Raw genomic sequence first — 27,770 nt, forward strand, 5'->3', positions numbered from 1 at the left:
GCATCACAGCAGCCACAAGGTGGTGAGTACAGTGCCCTAATTTACAACTTACACCTGGTGGGGTGGTATCCGGGTGGGGGATGTGGGCCAGTGGGTGCCCCTAGGCCAGGTCTGACATTGCAGAGTAGGTCCCATGTTGGGCAGAGTTATGATGTAAAATACCTCCAACCAAGCTATTAGGCATCCACTACTGGGCAGGGGTCTGTGGGTCTCAGGTATGCTGCAATTGGCTTCATGTGCCCCTATCCATGGCCTGGTGACTAGCATTGTGACTGGTAGTGCATTGCCTGGTGCATAGGGCTGTTCCCTGTGTGTGTGTTTGACATGTACGCCAACGGTGGTGTTGTTGCCCCCAGTGACCAAGTGTATCCTTTGTCTCCCCCCTCCCCACTTTTTGTTTTGTCACCCTGTCCTTATGTGCATTAGCATCATCTAGCGGAGGAGCCGAGGCACCGGCAACGGAGGTAGCTGCATCCCACAGGGCCCAGGAGGCCGAATCCACCGACGGTGAGGGCACCAGTGGGACGGAGGGCGAGGGGAGCACCACAGCGGAGACAGGAGGGGACAGTTCGGGCACAGATTCCTCCTCCGATGGAAGCTCCCTGGTGGTGGCAGGCACCTCTGTGCCCACCCCAGCTACAGGTACAGGTGCGACACCCTGTACCAGCACGGCCCTCTCAGAAGCCCCTCAGCGTGTTTCCTGTGCCCGCTCACCTAGGAGGGTGGGCATCTCCTTCGACCCAGGCACCTCAGGCCCTGCCCCAGTGAGCCCTGCTACCCTGAGTGAGGAGGCTGTTGACCTCCTGCGATCCATCTCTGTTGGACAGTCAACCATTGTGAATGCCATCCAGGGGCTGGCAGCCCAAATGCAACAGACAAATGCATTCCTGGAGGGCATTCACACGGGCATGGCGGTCCAACATAGATCAATCCAGGCTCTGGCCTCCTCTCTGATGGCAGCCATTATCCCTGTTTCTAGCCTCCCCCTCCAACTTCCTCTACCCAATCCCATTCCCCTCAACTCCAACCTATCCCAAGATCACAGGCAGACTAGCATGCACCCAGGACAACACACAAGAGTGGACATGGCAAACACTGCACTTCATCCCACAGGCACTCACACAAACACCATCCAGATGCAGACATACCACCATCCACTGCCTCCACTGTAGCCCCCTCTCCTCGTCCTCAACCTCCCTCCAAGTTGTGTCTACTCTCACACCTGCATGTACTACATCCTCATCCACTACCACCATCACCAGCACACCTACCAGCACACGCCCCTCACTGGCAGTCACCACCCCGACTTCCATGCACACGTCCCCTGTGTCCTCTCCCACTGTGTCTGTGCCCCCTCCTCCCAAAGTACACAAACGCAAGCACTCAGACACCCAACACCCATCCACCTCACAACAGCATCCAGCCAATGCACCTGCACCCAAACACAGCAGACTGACACCTCCTACAACCACTCCCTCTTCCTCCACTCACAAACCATCTCCCTCTTCCTGCCCCAATGTCCCTAAGAAGCTTTTCCTCGCCAACATTGACCTCTTCCCTAGCCCTTCCCCCCCTTCCCTCACTTCAGGCCAGGGTGGTCAAAACCCAGCCAAGCACCTCAGCCACCCAGTCCAAGGGTACAGTAGTGTCCACAGCTACACCAGGTGGAAGAGGATCCCGGGCACCAGGCAGCCACACTTATAGGGTGCCTGCAACAAGTGCTGCGAGGAGGGGCAAGGAGGCACCTCCAGCTGGTAAAAGGAAGGGCAAGGAGCAACCCCCGGCTGCTGAGAGGAAGGGCAAGGAGCAGTCCCCAGCTGCTGCCAAAAGTAGCAAGGAGCCATCCCCAGCTGCTGGCAGGAGGGGCACCCCCACCAGCACCACTGCCAGCTGCAGCAGCCCCAGTGGGCAGACATCCGAGGCTGCACAGTAAGGGCTGGAGCCTCCCCCAACTACTGCTAACACCGCCACCTGCACCACTGCCACCAGCAGCAGCCACAGTGGGCAGTCATCCGAGGCTGTAGGGGAAGGGCTGAAGCCTCCCCCCACCACCGCTAGCACCGCCACCAGCACCACTGCCAGCAGCAGCCCCGGTGGGCAGCAGTCCGAGGCTGCAGGGGAAGGGCTTGAGCCTCCGCCCACCACTGCTAGCACCGCCACCAGCACTGCCACCAGCACCACTGCCCGCAGCAGCAGCCCCAGTGGGCAGCCGTCTGACGCTGCAGGGGAAGGGCTGGAGCCTCCCCCCACCACTGCCAGCACTGCCACTGCCACCACTGAGTAGCCGTCATCTCCTGCAGACAGTGTGTGGTCCTGCGTCCATGGGCTGTTGTGCGGCCAGGCACCAGCAAATCCTGTGGGTCTGGCACCCAGGTGAGAGACTGTGACCTTGCACTCCCCAAGATCTGCATCACAGGGCATGTTTCCCCCTCCAGAACCAGTGGAGAAGCCATCCACTCACCCCATCCTTCCCAGGATGAAGATCACTGGGCACAATGCCCCCTCCAGAACCGGTGGAGAAGCCATCCACTCACCCCATCCTTCCCAGGATGAAGATCACTGGGCACAATACCCCCTCCTGAACCGGTGGAGAAGCCATCCACTCACCCCATCCTTCCCAGGATGAAGATCACTGGGCACAATTCGCCCTCCAGAACCAGTGGAGAAGCCATCCACTCACACCAGAACCAGTGGAGGAGCCATCCACTCACCCTATCCTTCCCGGGAAGCCACCCCATTTCCCAGCCCCCTGAGGTGCCTGTCTATTTTTGACCTGATGCCCCTGCAGTGTTCTCTCTGTGTTGTTGCAGGAGTGAGGTTAGGCTTTGTGATGTGGCCCTGTGGCCCACGGGCATTGAGGATTGGGCAGTGTCCCTTGCATTGTAAATATGTATATACTTTTTGCTTGAATGCACAAATGTCATCTATATTTATCTTATTACAGCTTTTTTACACTATAGTAGTTGTCCTTGCATTATTCCTGAAGGGTACAAGGCGAATATGTAATGTTTGTACATCTGCTTGTGTGTATGGGGGTGGTGGTGTTGCATGTGTGTGTCACTCTCTTTTTCCTCCCCCCTCCCCTGTGTGCTAGGCGGCAGTACTCACCATGGTCGTCTTCGCCGGCGTTGGTGTTCGTAATGGAGCAGAAGGTAGAAGAGCATGTGAAACACATGCAGCTCGTGCTCAATTGCGGCGTGGTTCTTCCCCGAGTCTCCAGAGGTGAGTCGTTTCCCTTCTGTGCAGTGTTTCTGCCAGGTTTTTGATGTCATTGGTACCGCCCCGGAAAAGGTGGCGGATAGCTGTGTCATATTACTGTGGGAGGTACATTGTCTTCCACCTGGCTTTTGTCGGTTACGGCCATGGTGCCCGTTGGTTTCGCCCTGGCGGTCGGTGTGTTAAAGTGGCTGTCTGTCTGAGGGGTTTCCGCCATGGTCATAATTTCAAATTTATTACCGCCGGCCTGTTGGCGGTATTACTGCTGCTTTATCACCGACCACCAGAGTTGTAATGAGGGCCTTAGTGCCCAAGTAAAATTTTATTTAACTGTTAATAAAATGCAACTTTTAGGAACTTACCACTCTGTGACCCAGTTTGTCCAGTGGCCTCACATGGTCACTGGCCACTCCACCAGACAGCTTTCTGCCCTCCTGGGGAGTAGTGTTAGGGACTCCCAGGCTTAGAAACAATAGCAGCCTGCTACAGGGTGAGGTGTTACCTCCCCTTCACAGGACGCCACTCAGGGTGTTAGCCCGAAAGGCGTGCTTGAAAGGCAAAGACGCCCTTGGTGGGCAAATGGGGATCACACTCCAGAGCGGCTTCCCTTTGTTTAGATAGCATAGACAGACTGGTGGCGGGAACAGAGAGGGGAGACCAGTACTCAAACCAGTTTTCCCATGGGTGTGTATTCCACAGGTAGCCACACCTCTAGGGTGGCCTCCCAAGCTCCTAGCATCCGAGGAAGGGTCCGACATTTTGAGAGTGGGCAGAATAGTGCACCCTGGGATTGCTAGATCCACACATAACCAGAAGGGCGTCACCAAGAGGAAGGGGACCTGGTACCCCATTGGCTAGTGATCACATCATCCTCCCAGGGCACTTTCTGGGAATAAATCTGGCAGCCCTAGCACCCTGAATTCTGAAGGACTGCCCTGATGACCCTTGGACTTGGCAAAGAGAGGCTAGGCTAGCGATGAGAGGACTGTGCTGGTGGCTCCTGGCTTGAGGAAAAGTCGTTCCCAAGCCCCAGTTAAAAATAGTGACTCCAAGGGTCAATCGGCTGACCCAGTGCCGGATTAAACCCTGTGGATGCTCCTAGGCAGACGAAATTTAGGGGGTGGGGGAGGGCTTGCAAGTTATCTCCCAATACATTTTAAATTTTATCAATCAACAATTTTAATAAATCAATTTTACTACACAAAACTAAACATTACACATATGTAGTTTGCACCATTTTTTTTTACAAACTAACAGCTAAAAATTAGCTTTCAAGAGACAAACTGTTATGTGAATCAGATGTCTGTGGTTCAAGTACTTTAAGTTGTTAATGGGTATATTGCATTAATACAGTATTTTCTCAATAGTGTCTTTAATGTAAAGTTTTCATTTTCCTTGAGTTGATTCATTGTTTTCTATTGTTTGGAAACAATTTAAGAAAGCTTGAGTGTAATTTTCTTTCATGATCAAATCAATATTATTCGTATCCATTGTTGCTGGGCCCCTAAAAGAAATGGGGTCCATAGGCTGGTGCCGACTTTGCTTATTTGGTAACCTGGCAATGGGCTGACTCCTGGAACCAGCACTAGGGCCAACAAAGCTGAAGTAGCCCAACATGGCAAGTCGGTAGCCACTTCGGAAATCAAATCAAATCAAATCATTAACATTTATAAAGCGCGCTACTCACCAGTGCGGGTCTCAAGGCGCTAGGGGGGAAAGGGGGGGTTATCGCTGCTCGAACAGCCAAGTCTTTAGGAGTCTCCGGAAAGCGGAGTGGTCCTGGGTGGTCCTGAGGCTGGTGGGGAGGGAGTTCCAGGTCTTGGCCGCCAGGAAGGAGAAAGATCTCCCACCCGCCGTGGAGCGGCGGGTGCGAGGGACGGCAGCAAGTGCGAGGCCAGCGGAGCGGAGGGGGCGGGTGGGGACGTAGAAGCTGAGGCGTCTGTTGAGGTATTCCGGTCCCTTGTTGTGGAGGGCTTTGTGTGCGTGGGTGAGAAGACGGAAGGTGATCCTTTTGCTGACTGGGAGCCAATGCAGGTGTCTCAGGTGTGCGGAGATGTGGCTGTTGCGGGGTACGTCGAGGATGAGGCGGGCCGAGGCGTTTTGGATGCGTTGCAGGCGGTTTTGGAGTTTGGCGGTGGTCCCGGCGTAGAGGGTGTTGCCGTAGTCCAGGCGACTCGTGACAAGGGCGTGGGTCACGGTTTTTCTGGTGTCGGCGGGGATCCAGCGGAAGATCTTGCGGAGCATGCGGAGAGTGAGGAAGCAGGCGGAGGACACGGCGTTGACTTGCTTGGTCATGGTGAGAAGAGGGTCCAAGATGAAGCCGAGGTTGCGGGCGTGGTCTGCGGGGGTCGGTGCGGTGCCGAGGGCCGTGGGCCACCAGGAGTCGTCCCAGGCGGACGGGGTGTTGCCCGTCCGCCTGGGTCACCAGAATCACCACTGACTGCTGCTGGGCACCCCAAGAGACCTCAATGGCCAAAAATTACAATTGTATCAGCTGTACCTGGAAGTGTTGCGGGGTCCAGATTGGTCACCCAAGAAGGACACTAGCCTCCACCAAAGGATATCGCTGGGACCGCTGTGTATGGAGATTGATAGCTCAGCCGCAGATGGCCTTTTACTGTCTCAAAGAGGACTTTGCAGGATCCTAACCTCTCCGTGGACTGAGGAATAATGGAAAAGCCACCCCCCAATCACAGACCCCCCCTGATGACCGCCCAGCATTGAGAGCATCCCTGAGCATGTTCCATGTCCTACATCTTCAACATCAGGACCACTTCATTGAAGTCTATTGAGGTTGTGCTGTAAAGTTTGGAGTGGACTGGAAAATGCTTTTGTGGCCAGATAACTGTCCAGATACTCCTTTTTGGCTCCGCCAGACCCTCTCCCTATCCGATTTGGTCACCAAAGCCAGGGCAGAGTAGTAAAACCCAACTTTTGCAAACTTTTCAAAAGTTTGAAAACTTTACTGTTACCAAAGCTTGTTTGCGGCTAAACTGAGATTTAAGTTTTCTTTAAAAATCTGTATCCCTGGAACCCTCCAGTGGATTTTGCTCATAATAGACTAAAGTATTTATAATATACTTTTATTAATTAGTGTTGGGTTTCTTTTCTGTGGTGTGGCGTTCTTATTTCATTGTTTGATATTGTTTGTTAAATGCTTTACACTAGTTCCTTTGGTTTAGCCTTACTGGTTGCAGCCTTAGCTACCCAGGGTTCAGCTTAAGGTTTTAGGAATGACCCTGACTGAACCCAAGACAGTTTTTGGGAGTATATTACATGGTAAGGCAGCACAGCCATACCATATATTACGCCCAAATCCTCATATATAGAGCTTACTACCCTTGACAAGGCATTGAAGCGCTTGGAAGAGTAGCACTTGTAGGAGGCTGGCCTGGTTTGTGGTGGGTACCTAAGGTACTTTCACCTTGTGCCAGGTCCAGTTATCCCTTATTAGTGAAATGTAGGCAGTGTTGCAGCAGCTTAGGCTGATAGAGGTAGCTGTAGCAGAGCAGCTTAGACTGAACTAGGAGAAATGCAAAGTTCCTGCAATACCACTACAGTTACACAGTACCTATATACATTAAAAGGCAATACTCAGTGTTACCAAACATAAAGGTACTTTATTTTAGTGACACAAGGCCAAAAATATCTTAGAGGCAATACTCCTTCTGGAGGTAAGCATTATACAAAATATATACACTAGAGACCAAAATCAGGTAAGTAAATAGTCATAGAATAGTGCAAACAGTAGAAAATACAATAGAATGCAATAGGCCTAGGGGCAACACAAACCATATACTGAGAAAGTGGAATGCGAATCACAAATTCCCCCCTAGGCAAGTGTAGTATGTAGAGGGGCGCTGGGAGTGCATGATAACACCAAAGCTAAGTAAAATACCCCACCTCAGAGCCCAGGAAAGTATGAGTAAAGTACTACAAGTTTCCTCAGGACACACTACAAGTTGTGATAAGAGTTCTTGCAAGAACCAAGCAAGGCTGCAAGCAACAAATAGTGGATTCCTGGACCTGAAGACCTGTGAAGAGAGGAGAACAAGTGCAGAAGTCGCAGAAGATTCCAGGAAGGACAGGATACCCTGCTAACCGAGAAGATGGTGCAAAACAGGATTCTCCCGTTAGAAGAAGTCTGTAGAAGAGTACCGAAGAAGATGGCTGCGGGTTCCTGCGTGGTGCAGGAGATGTCCCACATCGTAAACTTGGATGTAGGCTGTTTGCACCACTGGATTTGTCCAACAAGCCTTGTTTCAAATAAGGTCGCGGTTTGAATCAAAATGGCGCTGCCTGGATCCAGGAGTGACCTGGGGGCCTCAACTTGGACTGAGGAGGCAGAGGGGGCTCCCAACACTGGAGAGAGCCCACAGATGACCAGGCAGCACCAACGGGAGTCCCAGGACACGGGTACAAAGAAGGTGCAAATTGTGGTTGGAGCACCACAACAAAAGAAGTTCCCACGCCGCCGGAGAACAACTCAGTGAGTTGTGCGTCGCAGGATGGAGTGCTGGGGACCTAGGCTACACTGTGCACGAAGGATTCTTGGAAGAAGTGCACAGAAGCCCAAGGTGCTTGAGATGACTCCGTGCACAGGGCTAATGTCTGTTCTGTGTATTTAAGTTTGGTAGTTTCTTCGTCTTTCATTACGTCTACCAGGTGTGAGTGTTCGCTCAATACTCGAATGTGCAACATAAACTAAAGAACACCAACCTATTTTAGCCTGTACTTCTGTCAGCTGTCTATAAAAATGGCCTTTTGTCCTGAATTTTGTCCCTTTGTGCTGAATATTTATCCTGAATTGTTACTGTAACGGTCCAGAAATTGCCTCGTTGCCAGGTGGACACCCTTCCGTCCACTACAACGCATAAATATCCACCTGGGCTCAGGCTTGACAGCTATGGCTCAGCAGTGAGAGTAGATGATTGTGTGTGTTTCTCTCGGCTGAGAATACCACGCACCCGAGGGCGCCCTGTGGCCCCGCGCTGCTGTGCGCAGCGGCTCTGTAGCGCCGCACAAAGCGCCTCGTCAGCAGGAGCACGGCGGTAATGCGATCCCCCAGGGCTTCAAGGAGCTGCAACGTGAGTCTGCACTCTTTGTCATAAGTGCAAAGGAGGCAGGTGTGTTATTTCTCTGCAGCAAACACTCCTGCGCGGCAGGCGCGGGCCTCGTGGCGCTAACAAAGGGAGCGCAAGCTGTGTTTACTCCCGTCAGAGCCTGGCAGGCAAGTTGTTGAATAGAAGAGACGACTCTCCTAACAGGACGCCCATTTCTACACAATGTCCAAAGAAGGCCCCGTGTCAACAACCGATGGACAGCGCAGTGTATATATATATCCGCAAACCCTCGTGTGCACCAGTGACGGGCGTGCAAGAGGCGCGTGGAGGCCGGCAGCTGACCCCGTGCCAGGTACTGGAGTGCGCGTCTGTGTCTTTGTGTGTGCGTGTGTGTGTGTACACCTGAGTGCGCGCGTGGACCCCGAGTGTGAGTGTACGTGTAGAGCTAGGCAAGCCACTAAAAGCTCGGGCCTGAAGCCAGGCTCGGCTCCAGGTCCTTTTGGAACCTCGAGCCCACAACGAGCCGAGCTTTCTCGCGGCTTCTGCCTCCCTCTCCCGCTACCCAGGATGTGTCTTACGGTCGGAGCTGCCGACCCTGGAACTGGGAACACAGGCTCGAGTCTTGGCTCAACTCCTCACCCTGTGACCCTGGGCACATCACCAACCCTCCCTGCCTCCAAACAATGTATGTCACCTGGTGTGGATACAACTGGTGCTCACGCAAAGCGCTTCAAAGCCTTTGGCTCGAGTTTGCGCTGTGTTTTTAACAACAGCCGCAAAATGCACAAATATGTGAAAATAAACCCTTAACGTAAGGAAAGACAAATTAATACCTATGCCTTGGCTAAATTTTACAATGCAAATCCAGAAAACCTGCATAAATCGCACCTGCCTGTCTTAAATCGGGTAATCTTTGGTATATATTGTGTTTCACCAAAACTGTTTTCTTTATTCTCGTGCAGACAAGCATTTTCAAGTTTGTGGGTTCAGAACACCAGCACTACCAAACTAAGGCCCCCATTTTTTTTAAAGCGCTGCGTCAGCTGTGATGCGCCACTCTTCTTGCGCCCCCCCCCCCATCCCCACGGCACCAAACAACACCATCTTTGTGCCCTATTTATTAAACGGCGCACCCTGGCGGTCCTTAGCACAACTGCTCAACATTTTTGATGCTACTCTGACCCTTTGCTACACTAGCGTAAAAAGTGTTGCCGCTAGTGCAGGAAAGTGCAAGGAGGCCGTAGGGTACTCTGGGAGCGTCTTTTTGATGCCTGCTCTGAGCAGCCTTAAAACTTTACGCCAAAATTGACGCAGTGAAATCTTTTCAATTTCACGGCAACATTTTTGGGGCCCCCCTAGCGCCGGAATGCTCCCTTGCATTCATTATAGCGCAGGCATAATGTGGCGTAAGGGGTTACAAAGTGGCGTAATTATAAATATAGCGCAGCAGAAAAGCACTTTAGTGCCGCCTTAGGGTAAAAAAAAATGACGCAATGGTGGCACTAGGGGCGCTTACAGATGCCCCTAGCACTTTTCATAAGTATTTCTCAGTATAGCGCTATCACGTGGCCTCTTAATGTCAACGCTTCCAAGAAATAAACATTTTTGGATTTTAAACAGACTGCATCATATTTTATGCGATGTTCGTTGTGTGACTTCCAACGCAAATATTTTCATGCCTCGGCTGGTGCACGGCTATAAGATACAAGCCAGGCCCTTAGCTCGGCTTTGGCTCGGCTCTCCCTGTTAATTAGGTGGCTCGCCCTCCTCTATGTGCCCAACCCTGCCTGGGTGTGACAGTGGGAGGTCGGTCCTGGACCAGCTGTCCACAGTTTTCATTAGGCACTTTACGTGCTAGGTGTATCCTGCGCATGTGTATGTGCGTGAGGCTGTTTGTCTCGACACAGGTTGCTTAATACCACAGCAAAGACATGAAAGTAAATAGATGTGAAACATTAAATGAAAGAGATATGGTCCTCATTTACAAGGTTTTGGCGCAGGGCAATGTGCAGGGATTCTTGCTGTGCTGCGTCAAAAGAAAAGTGCAGGAGTCTGCCATATTATTGCAAAATGTCGCATTCCTGTCCTTTCCTTCTGCGTCGGCGTACAATGCGCTACCATGCCCAACGCAGGCAGCTTTGCACCATGGTGCAAGGCAGCCTGTGCTGTCTACAGGATTGTTTTTGTGCAGGAAGGGACACATTCCTACAGAAAACAACCACAAGAGGTGTTTTCCTCTCCCTGTGTGTGCTACAGAATGCAGAATGCATCACGCATAGAAAATGGGAAAACAAGAGAAATAAACGTATTCTTCTCTTTGCGTCTCACTTACACCTCCCCTGAAGAGGCTCAGGGCCAGATGTAGGAAGAAAGCACATTGCGAGTTGCAAATTGCGAGTCCTTCCGACTCGCAATTTGCATCTCGCAATTTGCTATGCAGAACGGTGTCTCGGACACCTTCTGCGACTCGCAATGGGGTCGCAAAGACCCACCTCATTAATATTCATGAGGTGGGTCGCAGTTTGCGACCCCATAGCGAGTCTAGGCACTCACGGGGATTGTGGCCTGCTGGAGACAGCAGACCTCCATGTCCGTGACTGCTTTTCAATAAAGCAGTTTTTTTTTTGTCTCTTTGCAGCCCGTTTTCCTTAAAGGAAATCGAGCTGCAAATAGAAAAGATCACCGAAACCTTTTGTTTTGTTTTTCATCAGAGCAGGCAGAGGTCCTTAGGACCACTGCCTGCTCTGAAAAAATAATTTTGTGATCATTCACAAAGGGGAAGGGGTCCCATGGGCACCCCTTCCCGTTTGCGAATGAGTTACCATCCACTTCAAGTGCGGTCGCAAATCAACTTACATCGCAGTGCGAGTCGCAAATAGGAAGGGAACACCCCTTCCTATTTGCGAGTCGGAAACACATTTTGCGAGTCGGTTCGGACTCGCAAAATGTGTTTCTGCATCGCGTGCAGGCATTAGCGCCTCGCAAACGGCGTTTTTCGCCGTTTGCGAGGCGCTAATGCCTTGCTACATCTGGCCCATAGAGTTTTGATACATTCCCAGGTTTACAGAATCTTGTAAATCTGGCAATGTGTCAAAACCCATGGGTGTTACGTGGGAACACCCACTGTAAGGCCTATGGCACGCCCCCCCTATTGCAGTGTGAGGCAGCACAGTGACTTGCACTGACTCTGCGTTGCCTCATTCTATATCTACAGGGCCATGAAGCGCCACGTAGGGTGCAGTGGAGGCTAGTGTCCCTTGAAAGTGGTGGGGCATCCACAGGATACTTTTTTACCCCCGGTACTTAACATAACGCAATCTCGAGCTCTCACAATATGGGAGTGCTTAATACGGGCGCTAGTTAGATCTGTAAATGTAATTAGTGCCCATGTTAAGCACTCCCATACCGTGGGAGATCGCCCTATGTAAAAACCGGGGGAAAACAATAGACAAGTGTAGCAGCAGCATGAATCTTCAAATGGCCTTGTGTCATCAGAAATGTCACATTTTTAATGTCACAAGGCCATTAGAGTCATGCGGCTGCTACATGTGTATTTTTTTTCCCCAGTTTTTTACGCAGCGTCTCTCACAGTTTGGGAGCACCTAACATGAGCACTAGTTACATTTACACCTGTAAATGTAACTAGTGCTCATTTTAAGCGCTCCCATACTGTAAGAGATCGAGTTCGTACTATGTAATGTTGTTTTCCCCCGATATTTACATAGCACAAACTTGATCACTCATAGTGTGGGAGTGAATAGCAGGAGCACTAGTTACATTTATAAAACAATAACCTTACCTTCGTTCCACCCCGGGTTGCCTGTCTGCTGCTGTCCTGATGAGCATGGGGGAAACTACACGCACACCTCAGCCAATGGAAGCAGTGCTCTCATGCTGTTCGTAATAATTAACAGCTTAAGAGCACTGCGCGGATTGGCTGGGAAGGACGAGCACAGCGCTCCATCGGAGACCAATGGGGCTGTGTGTCTCGTTCCACATCTAACAAACGCCAATGACTGGGAAAGCTTGAACTACGCATGTCAGGCTAGCCACAAGCAAAATACTGGCAAACCAGTCATGCGCACTTCAGATAAGCACCCCCAGCTAGTCACAGCCTGTGAACCCCACCTCCAGCATTACACCTCCTGTCGGCATAATGTATGGAATATCATTACTGGCAGGCAGGTGCTCAACGCCCCCGTGCCCTTATGCAGAAACACTTCTGGCAGGGTGGCTTTACATGGCCTTGTAGATATGAGCCTGCAGTTTGCACCACACGAGTGTCACAAAACTGATGTTCTAGTGCCGCACGAGGGCTTGTTAATAAGCTCCATAATTCTTACTTTCATAGCCTGTGCGCTGATGGGTTTTGAGCACCTAAATAGGAAAAGGAGCCACATTTTTGTTGGTAGGATTAGTTATTGTGAAACTACTGAAAAGAGCCCTTTTTGTTTTCTAGACTGGAGAGGCCCCTCAACACTCACCAATACAAGATGATGAGTCGAATTACTGTTTTCATCATTGGCACCCTGGCCCTCACCCCAGGTAAGGGAGGCGACACACCTGTGCGTCTTTATCTAGCTGTTTGCCCTGCATATGTCTGTATTTGTGGAGTTTGAGGCCAGACGGTGCAGCTCAGGGTTTCCGAGGCATTGCCCCATGTGCTGCAGCCCTCAGGCCACTGATGACAACAAAAAGTGACCTGTGACCTTGAGTACGTCACTGGAAGTGACTGGTGGGGCCGGCACTATGAGGAGTGGCGCTGCAGCTCTCATGCGGGTAATCCACGGATGTAAACACAAGGTGTGCGTGTGGGATGATGGTGACAATGACCAGGCTCACAGCGTGAGTGAGATGTGATTGGCCAGAAGGAGCTTCTAAATACTGCTTCGTAATCATCAGTATGTATGCGTAGTGAGAGATGGAGGGTTCAAGGCGTCTCTGGTCTCTATGATGTGTGAAAAGCTCAGAGTTAAGGATATATGCATGTCTCCTTGGGAGAACCACCGCAGGTCATGGCTGCCCCCACGGCCTTTGGCAGAATTGTGGATGTCTCCCGTGGTGTGTCGAAAACCAAGAGGTTAAAGGTTGCATGCTGTGGCACTTGTCATGTCAGAGGAGTCAAGGCTGCCTTCTATGGCATGTGGAAGGCCCTTGGGTAAGGCTGTTTCCCATGGCGTGTGGCATGACCTTTGTGTAAGGCTGTTTCCTATGTCATGTGGCATGACCTTTGGGTAAGGCTGTCTCCCATGGCATGTAGCAAGACCTTTGGGTAAGGTTGTCTCCCATGGCATGTGGAGGGCCCTTGGGTAAAGCTGTCTCCCATTGCATGTGGAAGGCCCTTGGGTAAGGCTGTCTCCTATGGCGTGTGGAAGGCCCTTGGGTAAAGCCGTCTCCCATGGCGTGTGGAAGGCCCTTGGGTAAGGCTGTCTCCAATGGCGTGTGGAAGGCCCTTGGGTAAAGCCGTCTCCCATGGCGTGTGGAAGGCCCTTGGGTAAGGCTGTCTCCCATGGCGTGTGGAAGGCCCTTGGGTAAGGCTGTCTCCCATGGCGTGTGGAAGGCCCTTGGGTAAGGCTGTCTCCTATGGCGTGTGGAAGGCCCTTGGGTAAGGCTGTCTCCCTCGCTGTGTGGAAGGCCCTTGGGTAAAGCCGTCTCCCATGGCGTGTGGAAGGCCCTTGGGTAAGGCTGTCTCCCATGGCATGTGGAAGGCCCTTGGGTAAGGCTGTCTCCCATGGCGTGTGGAAGGCCCTTGGTAAGGCTGTCTCCCATGGCGTGTGGAAGGCCCTTGGGTAAGGCTGTGTCCCAGGGCGTGTGGCATGACCTTTGGATAAGTGTGTCTCTCATCGTATGTAGTATGGCTGTTGTGTAAGGCTGCCTCCCTTTGCTTGTGTAGATTTCAGGGGTTAAATCTGTTTCCCTTGACATGTAGCATGTCCATGAGTCACAGATGCCTCCGCTGGTGTGTGTGGCATGATGAATAGACTACAGCTGTACACAAGGACGGGTTGTGCCAAGTGGTAAAGGGCCCCACTGCCTGCCATGTTATGGAAGCTGTGCGCGGAGCTGCTGTGGTGCTTGCTTCATAGGGTGCCCCTAGGGGTGCAGGGGGCACGGAGGGGCATGCAGGTACATTCCACAGTGTCGTCGGTGGAAGACATCACACAGATACCTTTTGTTCGCACTGAATTTACCCAAAGCTTGGATAAATACTTTGCTGCTATCAGCGCCTTCTAATTCCAGGTGTCACAATTATTTGGGTCGCTTGAGTGTGACAGTGCACAGAGGGGTTCCCACCCATGTGTTTAACCTGAGGCTAACCTTTGTTGGGCCCTCCGTATTAAAGTATATTGAAGCCAGAGTTCGTTCAGGGGCTGCAGTAGCCCCCCATCCTCTCAGCAGCATTGGAGGGCTCATGGGGTGCTGAAGGGGCACACGCAGCACCTCACTGAGTGAGACCCAATGTGCACGCATCTCCCAGAAGAGATGGGGTAACAGCACCAGGATGGAAGCCACTGAAAGCTGTGGCAAGCATCTGCAAATGAAGCACTTCTGCCCAGTGCACTTTAAGGCTGGTTTATGAAGGTCCCATCAGTGATGCCAGGTGTCCTCCTGTCAGTGCAGGGGTTGGTCCATGCTATCATCAGCATTATTGGGCTTTTACCTGACACTCCGAGCACAGGAGGACGCACATGCCCGTCTGATGCCCCTCCCTGGAGGCCAGTGATGGAGAGGTCAGTTACACAAGGCAGCCATGATGAATTTACGTCTGGAGCATCTGCTGATGGTAGCTTAATACTGAATTAACATTTCAAGCAGGTCTAACTGACACTGATGAGAAATCAGTTTTGATAATGGTACCCTCGACGATTTTAAAACTCTTTACTACCCGGCACTTTCTGAAAACTCCTGCAGCCAGTGTCTAACCTCAGCTTTCCAAGGCTTTTAAATCGCTTTTTTTGCTAGTAATAACTATGTTATAAAAAAAAACTTTGGATGGTCTCTGGAAAAACTTTAGAGGGTCTCTGGAAAATTTCCAATCATTGTTTCAATGAAGTCAATTTTGAATCATTTTTGAGTTCAGTAAAAACGAAAACTTTCCAGGAGTGCACTGGTCGCATTTGGTTCACATTTTCACTTCCTGTTTCATAGTTTCAGAAGTACCCATATGGAGTGATGTCCAGTTGTAACCCTTACATATCTCCCTTAGTCCCTTCTCTGCTTGGTTACTATCCCATGCCCTGCTCTGCCGTCCATCCTTCTCATAAAATCCCGCATAAGCAGGACGTTCTTCCTGAAAATTAAATAAAATAGAGCTGGGTAAGGGGATCCGTCTGGCCTGCAGAGGCAAACAGATCTTTGCTCTTTCTTACAATATCCACCATTTTCCTGCAAACCCTGTACTTGCAGCGTAAGAGGAAAACGATATTTCCTCGAAGCACAAAGTCATAACATCATTGTCATGGGCACTTCTTGGCTCCGCCTCTTCTTCGCAGGGAGGTACTTCACCTTCATGCTCAGCAGGCTGACAAAATGCTGATAGCATCTGAGCTCCGGTGACTCCCTGTCTGCCCATCTGTCCTTCCTTCCGCTGCTGCTTTTGAAGATGCTCTGATGACAAAGGTGGTGGGGGTGCGCGGGGAGGGCAGAGCTCTCCAGGCGGGTCCCACCGAGGCCAACATCTTCTTGAGTGTCCTCAATCATTGGCTCTTGGAGAGAGAAAGGCGGCATCCTCTGCATGAAGCTACCCTCAGCCTGTCTGCGGTGAGCGGTAACTCTCCACACAGCCATGGTGCTCACTGTGAAACTCTTATCCCCCTCTGCAGCACCTAGTGTGATCTTGGAGCGCCTCCTCCTGGATGTGTGGTTGATCTTGTGAGTAGTAACCTTCTAGCCCTCTTCATTGAGCAGACCTCTGTTCCCACTGCCCATCTCTTGCCCGGACTGACCACCAGCTCTTCATCTATGGTGAATCCAAAAGGGGTAAAGTTGCATAACTAAACTCCTGGGGGCAAACACCTTTGAAGGTCCTCCAAGGGCAGCAGTGAAGCCTGTACCCCAGGCCACCATGGAGTTCTGTGCCAAATCCCTTCCAGCGGGCTGTCCGTTGCCCCGTTCCTGGTCCCCAAAGGTCTAGCCACCACCTGGAATGACGCCCAATCTGTTGCTTTCCCTTGTTCCCAGGCCAGTGGCACCGCAGCACAAAAGCACCTTCTGAGGGTGTTTCCACCTTCCCCATAACTACTATGACCAGTGATGTCAAAGTTGATGGTGAATGCTGATAATATCACTATAAGATCAATCACGAAGGCACCTCCCTGATCCTTCCCAGATCTCCTTCTCATGGATGGTCATGGATGGTGGATATGAATCCCCATTCCAGAATGAATCTCATTCCAGGATGAATACAACATGCACCTTTGTAACTACAAATATTCACCGCAGCACGATGCAAAGGGAATGGTTTTAAGACAGTAATTGGCTAAAGTGTTGAGTGTGGTCTACATGTCATGTGACGGGATGGTGACTGTATCCGTCCTGATGCTTCCTCTGCTCCCTCCAGCTATGTGCCAGATGCCTCCATTCTTCCACGGCTGCTGCACGTCAGACTGGTACCAGTATGCCCATTCCTGCTACCTGCCCATCACCGGCCCTGCCCTTTGGAAAGACGCTGAGGTAAACCTTTTATGATCGCGTTCCTATGTTATGCTTTATTCATTTGTATAGTGCACTAACTACCCACAAGGGTATCCAGGCACTAGAGCAGGTGTGTAGGCATGTGGTACCCTCTACATTATTCGAAGAGACAGGTATTCAGCTTCTTCCGACCTCAAGCAGCGAGAACGAGGCTCTGAGGTGTTGTGGGGAGTCAGTCCAGGTTTTGGGTGGTAATTAAAAACCTTTCCCCGACTGATGTCACCACAAATGTTATATCTGTCATTAGCCGAATGACCTGACACTTTCACAGTCCTTAGAAAGATAAGGTCAGGCAACATCTGCGTCAAATGGTAGACATGACAATGATGCGGCATAAATTGAGAAAGATGGCCCTGGGGCCTACTAAAAATGGAGTCTCACCTTAAGGGTTTTCTATCTATCTATCTATCTATCTATCTATCTATCTATCTATCTATCTATCTATCTATCTATCTATCTATCTATCTATCTATCTATCTATCTATCTATCTATCTATCTATCTATTCACAGTGTCCATAGCTACTCTGTAGTGATATGATTACTAAAGATAGGAAATCCTTGGATTTTTAACTGGTAATAGCTTTGCCACCATTTGACAAATACCCCCACAAATTTGTAGATCTCTTCCATGTTCTACATTTGCTGCTGATGCAAATTTTTGTGGCAATTAGTTAAAGGGGTGAAAAGAAAACAAGCATTTGCAATGCAATGGATCTCTGGTTTGCACGAGTTAGAGCTATTAGCGTTGGAAATTCCTAACTGGACTTTTCTTGGGACATAAATTGAAAATGAAAAGTAAAACACTTGACATAAGTAAGACAATTCAAAGTGCCACGGCCGCTACGAGCGTGAAGGAGCAACACAAATGGAAAAAGAAGTTCACTCACAGTCAAACATATCATCAAATGTTCAATTATCCATGTAACATAGTCGGTCCCCAATGCGGGAACAAAACCGCCCCAAGGAGGGACAAACGTAAAGCTTTCACCAATGTCATTAAAGTATTCCACGAACGAGTGAACGTGATGGGTGTAAGGTGGGCGTGATTAAAAGAAAGCCGACATAGGTACCAACACGTTAGAAAAGCAGCGCTTGCATGCTGCTATGCTGGACCTAAAAAGGGGGGGTGTCAAAGCACATTTTTCCATCAATGCATTTTCCATATACTTCAGATGTAGTGGAAAGCGGCTGAACAGGTTTTCATTAAATTTGGGAGGAATATAGATTACGGTCCGGAAAGGATCCTTTTTGCTATTTCATGTAAATCATTTACTTGTTTTTTGGGAATAAGGGACAAAAACAAAGGGCTTGATTTAGAGTTTTGCGGATGGGCTTACTCCATCAGAAACATGACAGATATCCTGTCCACTGTATAACTAAACCATTTTATTCTATGGACATCGTAATACGGCGTACGGGATATCTGTCACATTTGTGATGGAGTAACCCATGAGCCAAAATCTAAATCAGACCCTTTGTACTATATTGGGACGCAATATTTTGTGGCATACCATGGTACCTGGCGATGACAAAACACTATATTATTGGCTGCTGAGCCCGTGCAAAAGTAAAAGGCAGCCATATTGTTTAGACAACGCTTTGGCTGTGTTCTGGGTTTGACCTCAAATATATATATATTTTTTTACACATATAGACAAACTACTGAAAGAACAAGCATTTACAATGCATCGGGTCTCGCGTTTGCTCGTGTTAGAGCCGATCGCGTTGTAAACTCCTAACCCGACTTTTCACATATCGGGCAAAAGTGCATTTATGCACGTAACCCGAAAAAGTGAAATCAAGTAGGTAAAGCGCTCGACTTCTGCCAAGCGAGATCGGGCTCATAAATTAGTTTAAAAAAAAGTCCACGAGCCCGATGGAAAACAGCGAGCCTCACATGTTTTCTGTACTTGGTCGCTGCGCTCGAGGAGGGCTTGCCACCGGAAAAGGCATGACGTATGCGTGCCTCGACTAATGAAAGCAAGCAGATTTAATTAGGGAAGCCCACGAACCAATAAAAAGCACTGACGTGAAGTTGACAGGGCTCGGTGCCCTTTTCTAAATCCAAAAGAGTCTCCCTCCTATACGCATGCGCGACCCTAAAAATAAAGAGTAAAGTACATTTATGTTAAATTTACGGTTAGCCTTGATATAACACCACAGTTTAAAAACCTGAGAAATTCAAGAAATTAGCATCTAAAAAAAGAGCTTGTACTGGGCATGAAGTGGTTAACATTTGGCCTGTGGGATTCGACAGACTTAAGGCTCCTTAGAAAACTGGTACTCATTAGGGAGAAGTATTTATATCTTTCTATATATTTAAAAAAGGTAACGTGTAAGGTAAAGGTAAAACGCCACGGTGATTGTATGATGTCATTAGTCATTAGTGAGATTTTCAATGATGCAGTCTAACATGTCATAGGTGATGTAATGAGTGAGGTCATAAGCAGGGGAAGGCATCGGCCCAAGTTCTGGTTAGCTCAGTAAACTATATATATATATGTTTGCTGAAAAAACAAATACTACAGTGACATCATGGTTAAACCTTGTGATAGTATGAAAACTAATGTTTAAAAACCAAAAATACCCACTGCAATTCACCGGCTACTCTGTACTGAGCAAACTATAACTTGCACCCATTCCATGCACTGCTAATATGTGAGGACTTGTATCACGCTCGGGCGCAGAAGTATTCTCTTTATAACCACTCTTGTCTGTACACCTAGGCCCAGGTTCAAAAGGGCCTAGCGTCATTCCTACCCCACATTAGCGTAATTTTTTATTACGCTAATGTGGAGTTGGAAGGCCAAAAACATTGCACCATATTTACAAAGTAGCACAATGCATGCATTGCGCCACTTTGTAGCCCCTTGTGCCACATTATGCCTGCACAAGGCATAATGTATGCAAGGGGGGCGTTGCAGCTCTGGGGGGCTGAAAAAATGGCGCAAAGAAGTCTAAGCAATTTATTTGCGTCATATTTAACACATGCTATGAGCAGGCGTTAAAGAGAGGCTCCCACTGTCTTCAGTGGGCCTCTGGGTGCTTTGCAGGATTAGCGCCAACATTTTTTACGCTAATCCTGCAAAGCGCCAGCCTGGCGTAAACAATTATGACCCTAGTACCCCTGGCTACGGCCATGGTGTGCTGTATTTTAAATCGGAGCACACATGGTGGCGTTAGGGGGGTGCTAAGCGGTGCACTCGGTGCAGCGCCACTTTTCATAAGTCTGCTCCTCATTCCGATGAGTAATTGGTGAATGCTCTCTGGTGGCACTGATACACTTCAGCTAGCACGTCAATCCATGGGCTGTACTGTAACCTGTGCCCTGCCCTTCATAGCTTATGTCCTCACATATTACTTCACTGATGACATCATTGATGACAGCACTGATGACCCTCAAAATACACAACTGATAGCATCACTGATTACATCATCCAGTCATGGTTGCAACGTGCTATAGGGTTTGTGGACCTGGAGCAGTTCAACAGAAAGCCTTCATTTTTTTTTTTACATTTTCAGTACAGCAGGAATCCCGCAGGCCCAATGTTAACCACTTCATGCCCAGTACAAGCTCTTTTTTTTAGATGCTAATTTCTTGATTTTCTCAGGTTTTTAAACTGCGGTGTTATATCAAGGCTAACCGTAAGTATACCATAAATGTACTTTACTCTTTGTTTTTTTCAGTAGTTTGTTTGGGGTTTTGATCATAAACAACGTCCAAGACTATTCTGTGCCCAAACCGCTGTGGGCAGCTATTTGCAGCTGTGCTGTGCACAGTGAGGGGGTTGGCTGCAGGGCCTAGACACCACCTAGGCAGTGCGGCTAACTCTCTGTGGGCGGCCAACATCCACAGCGCATGGCATTTGGTTGTGCACTGAGAGGGTTGGCTACCAGACGTGGCTGCTAGGTTCTGAGCCCTAATTGATCTTCGGTCATGGACTGCTGGGCCTTGGCTGCCTGGCCTAACCACTGGCCATCCCCTCTGCTCAAGTCTCTGAGGGTAGTCAATCCCTACAGTGTAAGGCATTTAGCCACACGCAGTGGGGGTTGTCAGCGAGTCCTGGTCCCTTTCTAGGCCCTGTGTCCAATACTGCATGGGCAGTCAGAACCTGAGCTCTATACTGCATGGGCAGTCAGAACCTGAGCTCTACACTGCATGGGCAGTCAGACCCTAATCTCTACACTTCATGGGCAGTCAGACCCTGAGGTCTATACTGCATGGGCAGTCAGACCCTGAGCTCTACACTGCATGGGCAGTCAGACCCTGAGCTCTACACTGCGTGGGCAGTCAGACCCTGAGCTCTATATTGCATGGGCAGTCAGACCCTGAGCTCTACACCGCATGGGCAGTCAGACCCTGAGCTCTATACTGCATGGGCAGTCAGACCCTGATCTCTACACTTCATGGGCAGTCAGACCCTCAGCTCTACACTGCATGGGCAGTCAGACTCTGAGCTCTACACTGCATGGTCAGTCAGACCCTGAGCTTTACACTGCATGAGCAGTCAGACCCTGAGCTCTACACTGCATGGGCAGTCAGACTCTGAGCTCTACACTGCATGGGCAGTCAGACCCTAAGCTCTACACTGCAAGGGCAGTCAGACCCTAAACTCTATACCGCATGGGCAGTCAGACCCTCAGCTCTACACTGCATGGGCAGTCAGACCCTGAGCTCCATACTGCATGGGCAGTCAGATACTGAGCTCTATACCGCATGGAAAGTCAGACCCTGAGCTCTATACTGCATGGGCAGTCAGACCTCTGAGCTCTACACTGCATGTGCAGTCAGACCCTAAGCTCTATACCGCATGGGCAGTCAGACCCTTAGCTCTACACTGCATGGGCAATCAGACCCTGAGCTCTATACCGCATGGGCAGTCAGACCCTGAGCTCTACACCGCATGGGCAGTCAGACCATCAGCTCTACACTGCATGGGCAGTCAGACCCTGAGCTCCATACTGCATGGGCAGTCAGACCCTCAGCTCTATACCGCATGGGCAGTCAGACCCTCAGCTCTACACCGCATGGGCAGTCAGACCCTCAGCTCTACACCGCATGGGCAGTCATACCCTGAGCTCTATACCGCATGGGCAGTCATACCCTGAGCTCTATACCGCATGGGCAGTCAGACCCTGAGCTCTATACTGCATGGGCAGTCAGACCCTGATCTCTACACTTCATGGGCAGTCAGACCCTGAGCTCTATACTGCATGGGCAGTCAGACTCTGATCTCTACACTTCATGGGCAGTCAGACCCTGAGCTCTATACTGCATGGGCAGTCAGACCCTGAGCTCTACACTGCATGGGCAGTCAGACTCTGAGCTCTACACTGCATGGGCAGTCAGACCCTGAGCTCTACACTGCATGGTCAGTCAGACCCTGAGCTCTACACTGCATGAGCAGTCAGACCCTGAGCTATACACTGCATGGGCAGTCAGACTCTGAGCTCTACACTGCATGGGCAGTCAAACCCTAAGCTCTACACTGCAAGGGCAGTCAGACCCGAAGCTCTATACTGCATGAGCAGTCAGACCCTGAGCTCTACACTGCATGGGCAGTCAGACTCTGAGCTCTACACTGCATGGGCAGTCAGACCCTAAGCTCTACACTGCAAGGGCAGTCAGACCCTAAACTCTATACCGCATGGGCAGTCAGACCCTCAGCTCTACACTGCATGGGCAGTCAGACCCTGAGCTCCATACTGCATGGGCAGTCAGATACTGAGCTCTATACCGCATGGAAAGTCAGACCCTGAGCTCTATACTGCATGGGCAGTCAGACCTCTGAGCTCTACACTGCATGTGCAGTCAGACCCTAAGCTCTATACCGCATGGGCAGTCAGACCCTTAGCTCTACACTGCATGGGCAATCAGACCCTGAGCTCTATACCGCATGGGCAGTCAGACCCTGAGCTCTACACCGCATGGGCAGTCAGACCATCAGCTCTACACTGCATGGGCAGTCAGACCCTGAGCTCCATACTGCATGGGCAGTCAGACCCTCAGCTCTATACCGCATGGGCAGTCAGACCCTCAGCTCTACACCGCATGGGCAGTCAGACCCTCAGCTCTACACCGCATGGGCAGTCATACCCTGAGCTCTATACCGCATGGGCAGTCATACCCTGAGCTCTATACCGCATGGGCAGTCAGACCCTGAGCTCTATACTGCATGGGCAGTCAGACCCTGATCTCTACACTTCATGGGCAGTCAGACCCTGAGCTCTATACTGCATGGGCAGTCAGACTCTGATCTCTACACTTCATGGGCAGTCAGACCCTGAGCTCTATACTGCATGGGCAGTCAGACCCTGAGCTCTACACTGCATGGGCAGTCAGACTCTGAGCTCTACACTGCATGGGCAGTCAGACCCTGAGCTCTACACTGCATGGTCAGTCAGACCCTGAGCTCTACACTGCATGAGCAGTCAGACCCTGAGCTCTACACTGCATGGGCAGTCAGACTCTGAGCTCTACACTGCATGGGCAGTCAAACCCTAAGCTCTACACTGCAAGGGCAGTCAGACCCGAAGCTCTATACCGCATGGGCAGTCAGACCCTCAGCTCTACACTGCATGGGCAGTCAGATACTGAGCTCCATACCGCATGGGCAGACAGATACTGAGCTCTATACCGCATGGACAGTCAGACCCTGAGCTCTACACTGCATGGGCAGTCAGACCTCTTAGCTCTATACCGCATGGGCAGTCAGACCCTGAGCTCTACACCGCATGGGCAGTCAGACCCTGAGCTCTATACTGCATGGGCAGTCAGACCTCTGAGCTCTACACTGCATGGGCAGTCAGACTCTGAGCTCTACACTGCGTGGGCAGTCAGACCCTGAGCTCTATATCGCATGGGCAGTCAGACCCTGAGCTCTACACCGCATGGGCAGTCAGACCCTGAGCTCTATACTGCATGGGAAGTCAGACTCTGAGCTCTACACTGCATGGGCAGTCATACCCTGAGCTCTACACTGCATGAGCAGTCAGAACCTGAACTCTACACTGCATGGGCAGTCAGACCTCTGAGCTCTACACTGCATGGGCAGTCAGACCCTAAGCTTTACACTGCAAGGGCAGTCAGACCCTAAGCTCTATACCGCATGGGCAGTCAGACCCTCAGCTCTACACTGCATGGGCAGTCAGACCCTGAGCTCCATACTGCATGGGCAGTCAGATACTGAGCTCTATAACGCATGGACAGTCAGACCTGAGCTCTATACTGCATGTGCAGTCAGACCCTGAGCTCTACACTGCATGGGCAGTCAGACCCTCAGCTCTACACAGCGTGGGCATTCAGAACATGAGCTCTATACCGCGTGGGCAGTCAGACCCTGAGCTCTATACCGCATGGTCAGTCAGACCCTGAGCTCTACACTGCATGGGCATCAGACCCTGAGCTCTATACTGCATGGGCAGTCAGACACTGAGCTCTACACTGCATGGACAGTCAGACCCTGAGCTCCATACTGCATGGGCAGTCAGACCCTCAGCTCTATACCGCATGGGCAGTCAGACCCTCAGCTCTACACTGCATGGGCAGTCAGACCCTCAGCTCTACACTGCATGGGCAGTCATACCCTGAGCTCTATACCGCATGGGCAGTCATACCCTGAGCTCTATACTGCATGGGCAGTCAGATACTGAGCTCTATATCGCATGGGCAGTCAGACCCAGAGCTCTATATCGCATGGGCAGTCAGACCCTGAGCTCTATACCGCATGGGCAGTCAGACCCTGAGCTCTATACCGCATGGGCAGTCAGACCCTGAGCTCTACACTGCATGGGCAGTCAGACCCTGAGCTCTACACTGCATGGGCAGTCAGACCTGAGTTCTATACTGCATGGGCAGTTAGAACCTGAGCTCTACACTGCATGGGCAGTCAGACCCTGAGCTCTATACCTCATGGGCAGTCAGACCCTTCCTGAGCTCTATACCGCATGGGCAGTCAGACCCTTCCTGAGCTCTACACCGCATGAGCAGTCAGACCCCGAGCTCTACACTGCATGGGCTGTCATACCCTGAGCTCTATACTGCATGGGCCGTCAGATACTGAGCTCTACACTGCATGGGCCATCAGACCCTTAGCTCTATACTGCATGGGCAGTCAGACTCTGAGCTCTACACTGCATGGGCAGTCAGACCCTGAGCTCTACACAGCGTGGGCATTCAGAACATGAGCTCTACACCGCGTGGGCAGTCAGACCCTGAGCTCTACACTGCATGGTCAGTCAGACCCTGAGCTCTACACTGCATGGGCAGTCAGACCCTGAGCTCTATACTGCATGGGCAGTCAGACACTGAGCTCTACACTGCATGGACAGTCAGACCCTGAGCTCTATATTGCATGGGCGGTCATACCTCTGAGCTCTACACTGCATGGGCAGTCAGACCCTCAGCTCTATACCGCATGGGCAGTCAGACCCTGAGCTCTACACTGCATAGGCAGTCAGACCCTGAGCTCTATACCGCATGGGCAGTCAGACCCTGAGCTCTACACCGCATGGGCAGTCAGACCCTGAGCTCTATACTGCATGGGCAGTCAGACTCTGAGCTCTACACTGCATGGGCAGTCAGACCCTGAGCTCTACATTGCATGGACACTCAGACCTGAGTTCTATACTGCATGGGCAGTTAGAACCTGAGCTCTACACTGCATGGGCAGTCAGACCCTGAGCTCTATACCTCATGGGCAGTCAGACCCTTCCTGAGCTCTATACCGCATGGGCAGTCAGACCCTTCCTGAGCTCTACACCGCATGAGCAGTCAGACCCTGAGCTCTACACTGCATGGGCCGTCAGACCCTGAGCTCTATACTGCATGGGCCGTCAGATCCTGAGCTCTATACTGCATGGGCAGTCAGACTCTGAGCTCTACACTGCATGGGCAGTCAGACCCTGAGCTCTACACTGCATGGGCAGTCAGACCCTGAGCTCTATACTGCATGGGCAGTCAGACTCTGAGCTCTACACTGCATGGGCAGTCAGACCCGGAGCTCTACACTGCGTGGGCAGTCAGACCCTGAGCTCTATATCGCATGGGCAGTCAGACCCTGAGCTCTACACCGCATGGGCAGTCAGACCCTGAGCTCTATACTGCATGGGCAGTCAGACTCTGAGCTCTACACTGCATGGGCAGTCAGACCCTGAGCTCTACACTGCATGAGCAGTCAGAACCTGAACTCTACACTGCATGGGCAGTCAGACCTCTGAGCTCTACACTGCATGGGCAGTCAGACCCTAAGCTTTACACTGCAAGGGCAGTCAGACCCTAAGCTCTATACCGCATGGGCAGTCAGACCCTGAGCTCTACACTGCATGGGCAGTCAGACCCTGAGCTCCATACTGCATGGACAGTCAGATACTGAGCTCTATACCGCATGGACAGTCAGACCTGAGCTCTATACTGCATGGGCAGTCAGACCCTGAGCTCTACACTGCATGGGCAGTCAGACCCTCAGCTCTACACAGCGTGGGCATTCAGAACATGAGCTCTACACCGCGTGGGCAGTCAGACCCTGAGCTCTATACCGCATGGTCAGTCAGACCCTGAGCTCTACACTGCATGGGCAGTCAGACTCTGAGCTCTATACTGCATGGGCAGTCAGACACTGAGCTCTACACTGCATGGACAGTCAGACCCTGAGCTCCATACTGCATGGGCAGTCAGACCCTCAGCTCTATACCGCATGGGCAGTCAGACCCTCAGCTCTACACTGCATGGGCAGTCAGACCCTCAGCTCTACACTGCATGGGCAGTCATACCCTGAGCTCTATACCGCATGGGCAGTCAGACCCTGAGCTCTATACTGCATGGGCAGTCAGATACTGAGCTCTACACTGCATGGGCAGTCAGACCTGAGTTCTATACTGCATGGGCAGTTAGAACCTGAGCTCTACACTGCATGGGCAGTCAGACCCTGAGCTCTATACCTCATGGGCAGTCAGACCCTTCCTGAGCTCTATACCGCATGGGCAGTCAGACCCTTCCTGAGCTCTACACCGCATGAGCAGTCAGACCCCGAGCTCTACACTGCATGGGCTGTCATACCCTGAGCTCTATACTGCATGGGCCGTCAGATACTGAGCTCTACACTGCATGGGCCATCAGACCCTTAGCTCTATACTGCATGGGCAGTCAGACTCTGAGCTCTACACTGCATGGGCAGTCAGACCCTCAGCTCTACACAGCGTGGGCATTCAGAACATGAGCTCTACACTGCATGGGCAGTCAGACCCTCAGCTCTACACTGCATGGTCAGTCAGACCCTGAGCTCTACACTGCATGGGCAGTCAGATCCTGAGCTCTATACTGCATGGGCAGTCAGACACTGAGCTCTACACTGCATGGACAGTCAGACCCTGAGCTCTATATTGCATGGGCGGTCATACCTCTGAGCTCTACACTGCATGGGCAGTCAGACCCTCAGCTCTATACCGCATGGGCAGTCAGACCCTGAGCTCTACACTGCATAGGCAGTCAGACCCTGAGCTCTATACCGCATGGGCAGTCAGACCCTGAGCTCTACACCGCATGGGCAGTCAGACCCTGAGCTCTATACTGCATGGGCAGTCAGACTCTGAGATCTACACTGCATGGGCAGTCAGACCCTGAGCTCTAAACTGCATGAGCAGTCAGAACCTGAGCTCTACACTGCATGGGCAGTCAGACCTCTGAGCTCTAAACTGCATGGGCAGTCAGACCCTAAGCTCTACACTGCAAGGGCAGTCAGACCCTAAGCTCTATACTGCATGGGAAGTCAGACCCTCAGCTCTACACTGCATGGGCA

General features: G+C 51.1%; 1 protein-coding gene across 1 annotated transcript in view; it reads left to right on the plus strand.

The window, feature by feature from the left end:
* Positions 1-8,390: 8,390 nt before the first annotated feature.
* Positions 8,391-27,770, plus strand: part of LOC138267865 (snaclec coagulation factor IX/factor X-binding protein subunit A-like) — a 65,848-nt gene continuing 46,468 nt past the window's right edge. The window contains exons 1-3 of the mRNA XM_069217090.1: positions 8,391-8,631; positions 12,739-12,824; positions 16,840-16,952. Coding sequence (XP_069073191.1) covers positions 12,773-12,824; positions 16,840-16,952 — 165 coding nt within the window. The 5' untranslated portion in view covers positions 8,391-8,631; positions 12,739-12,772. The remainder of the gene's footprint in view (positions 8,632-12,738; positions 12,825-16,839; positions 16,953-27,770) is intronic.

Source organism: Pleurodeles waltl, chromosome 12 (genome assembly GCF_031143425.1).
Source record: "Pleurodeles waltl isolate 20211129_DDA chromosome 12, aPleWal1.hap1.20221129, whole genome shotgun sequence".
NCBI classification, from domain to species: Eukaryota; Metazoa; Chordata; class Amphibia; order Caudata; family Salamandridae; genus Pleurodeles; species Pleurodeles waltl.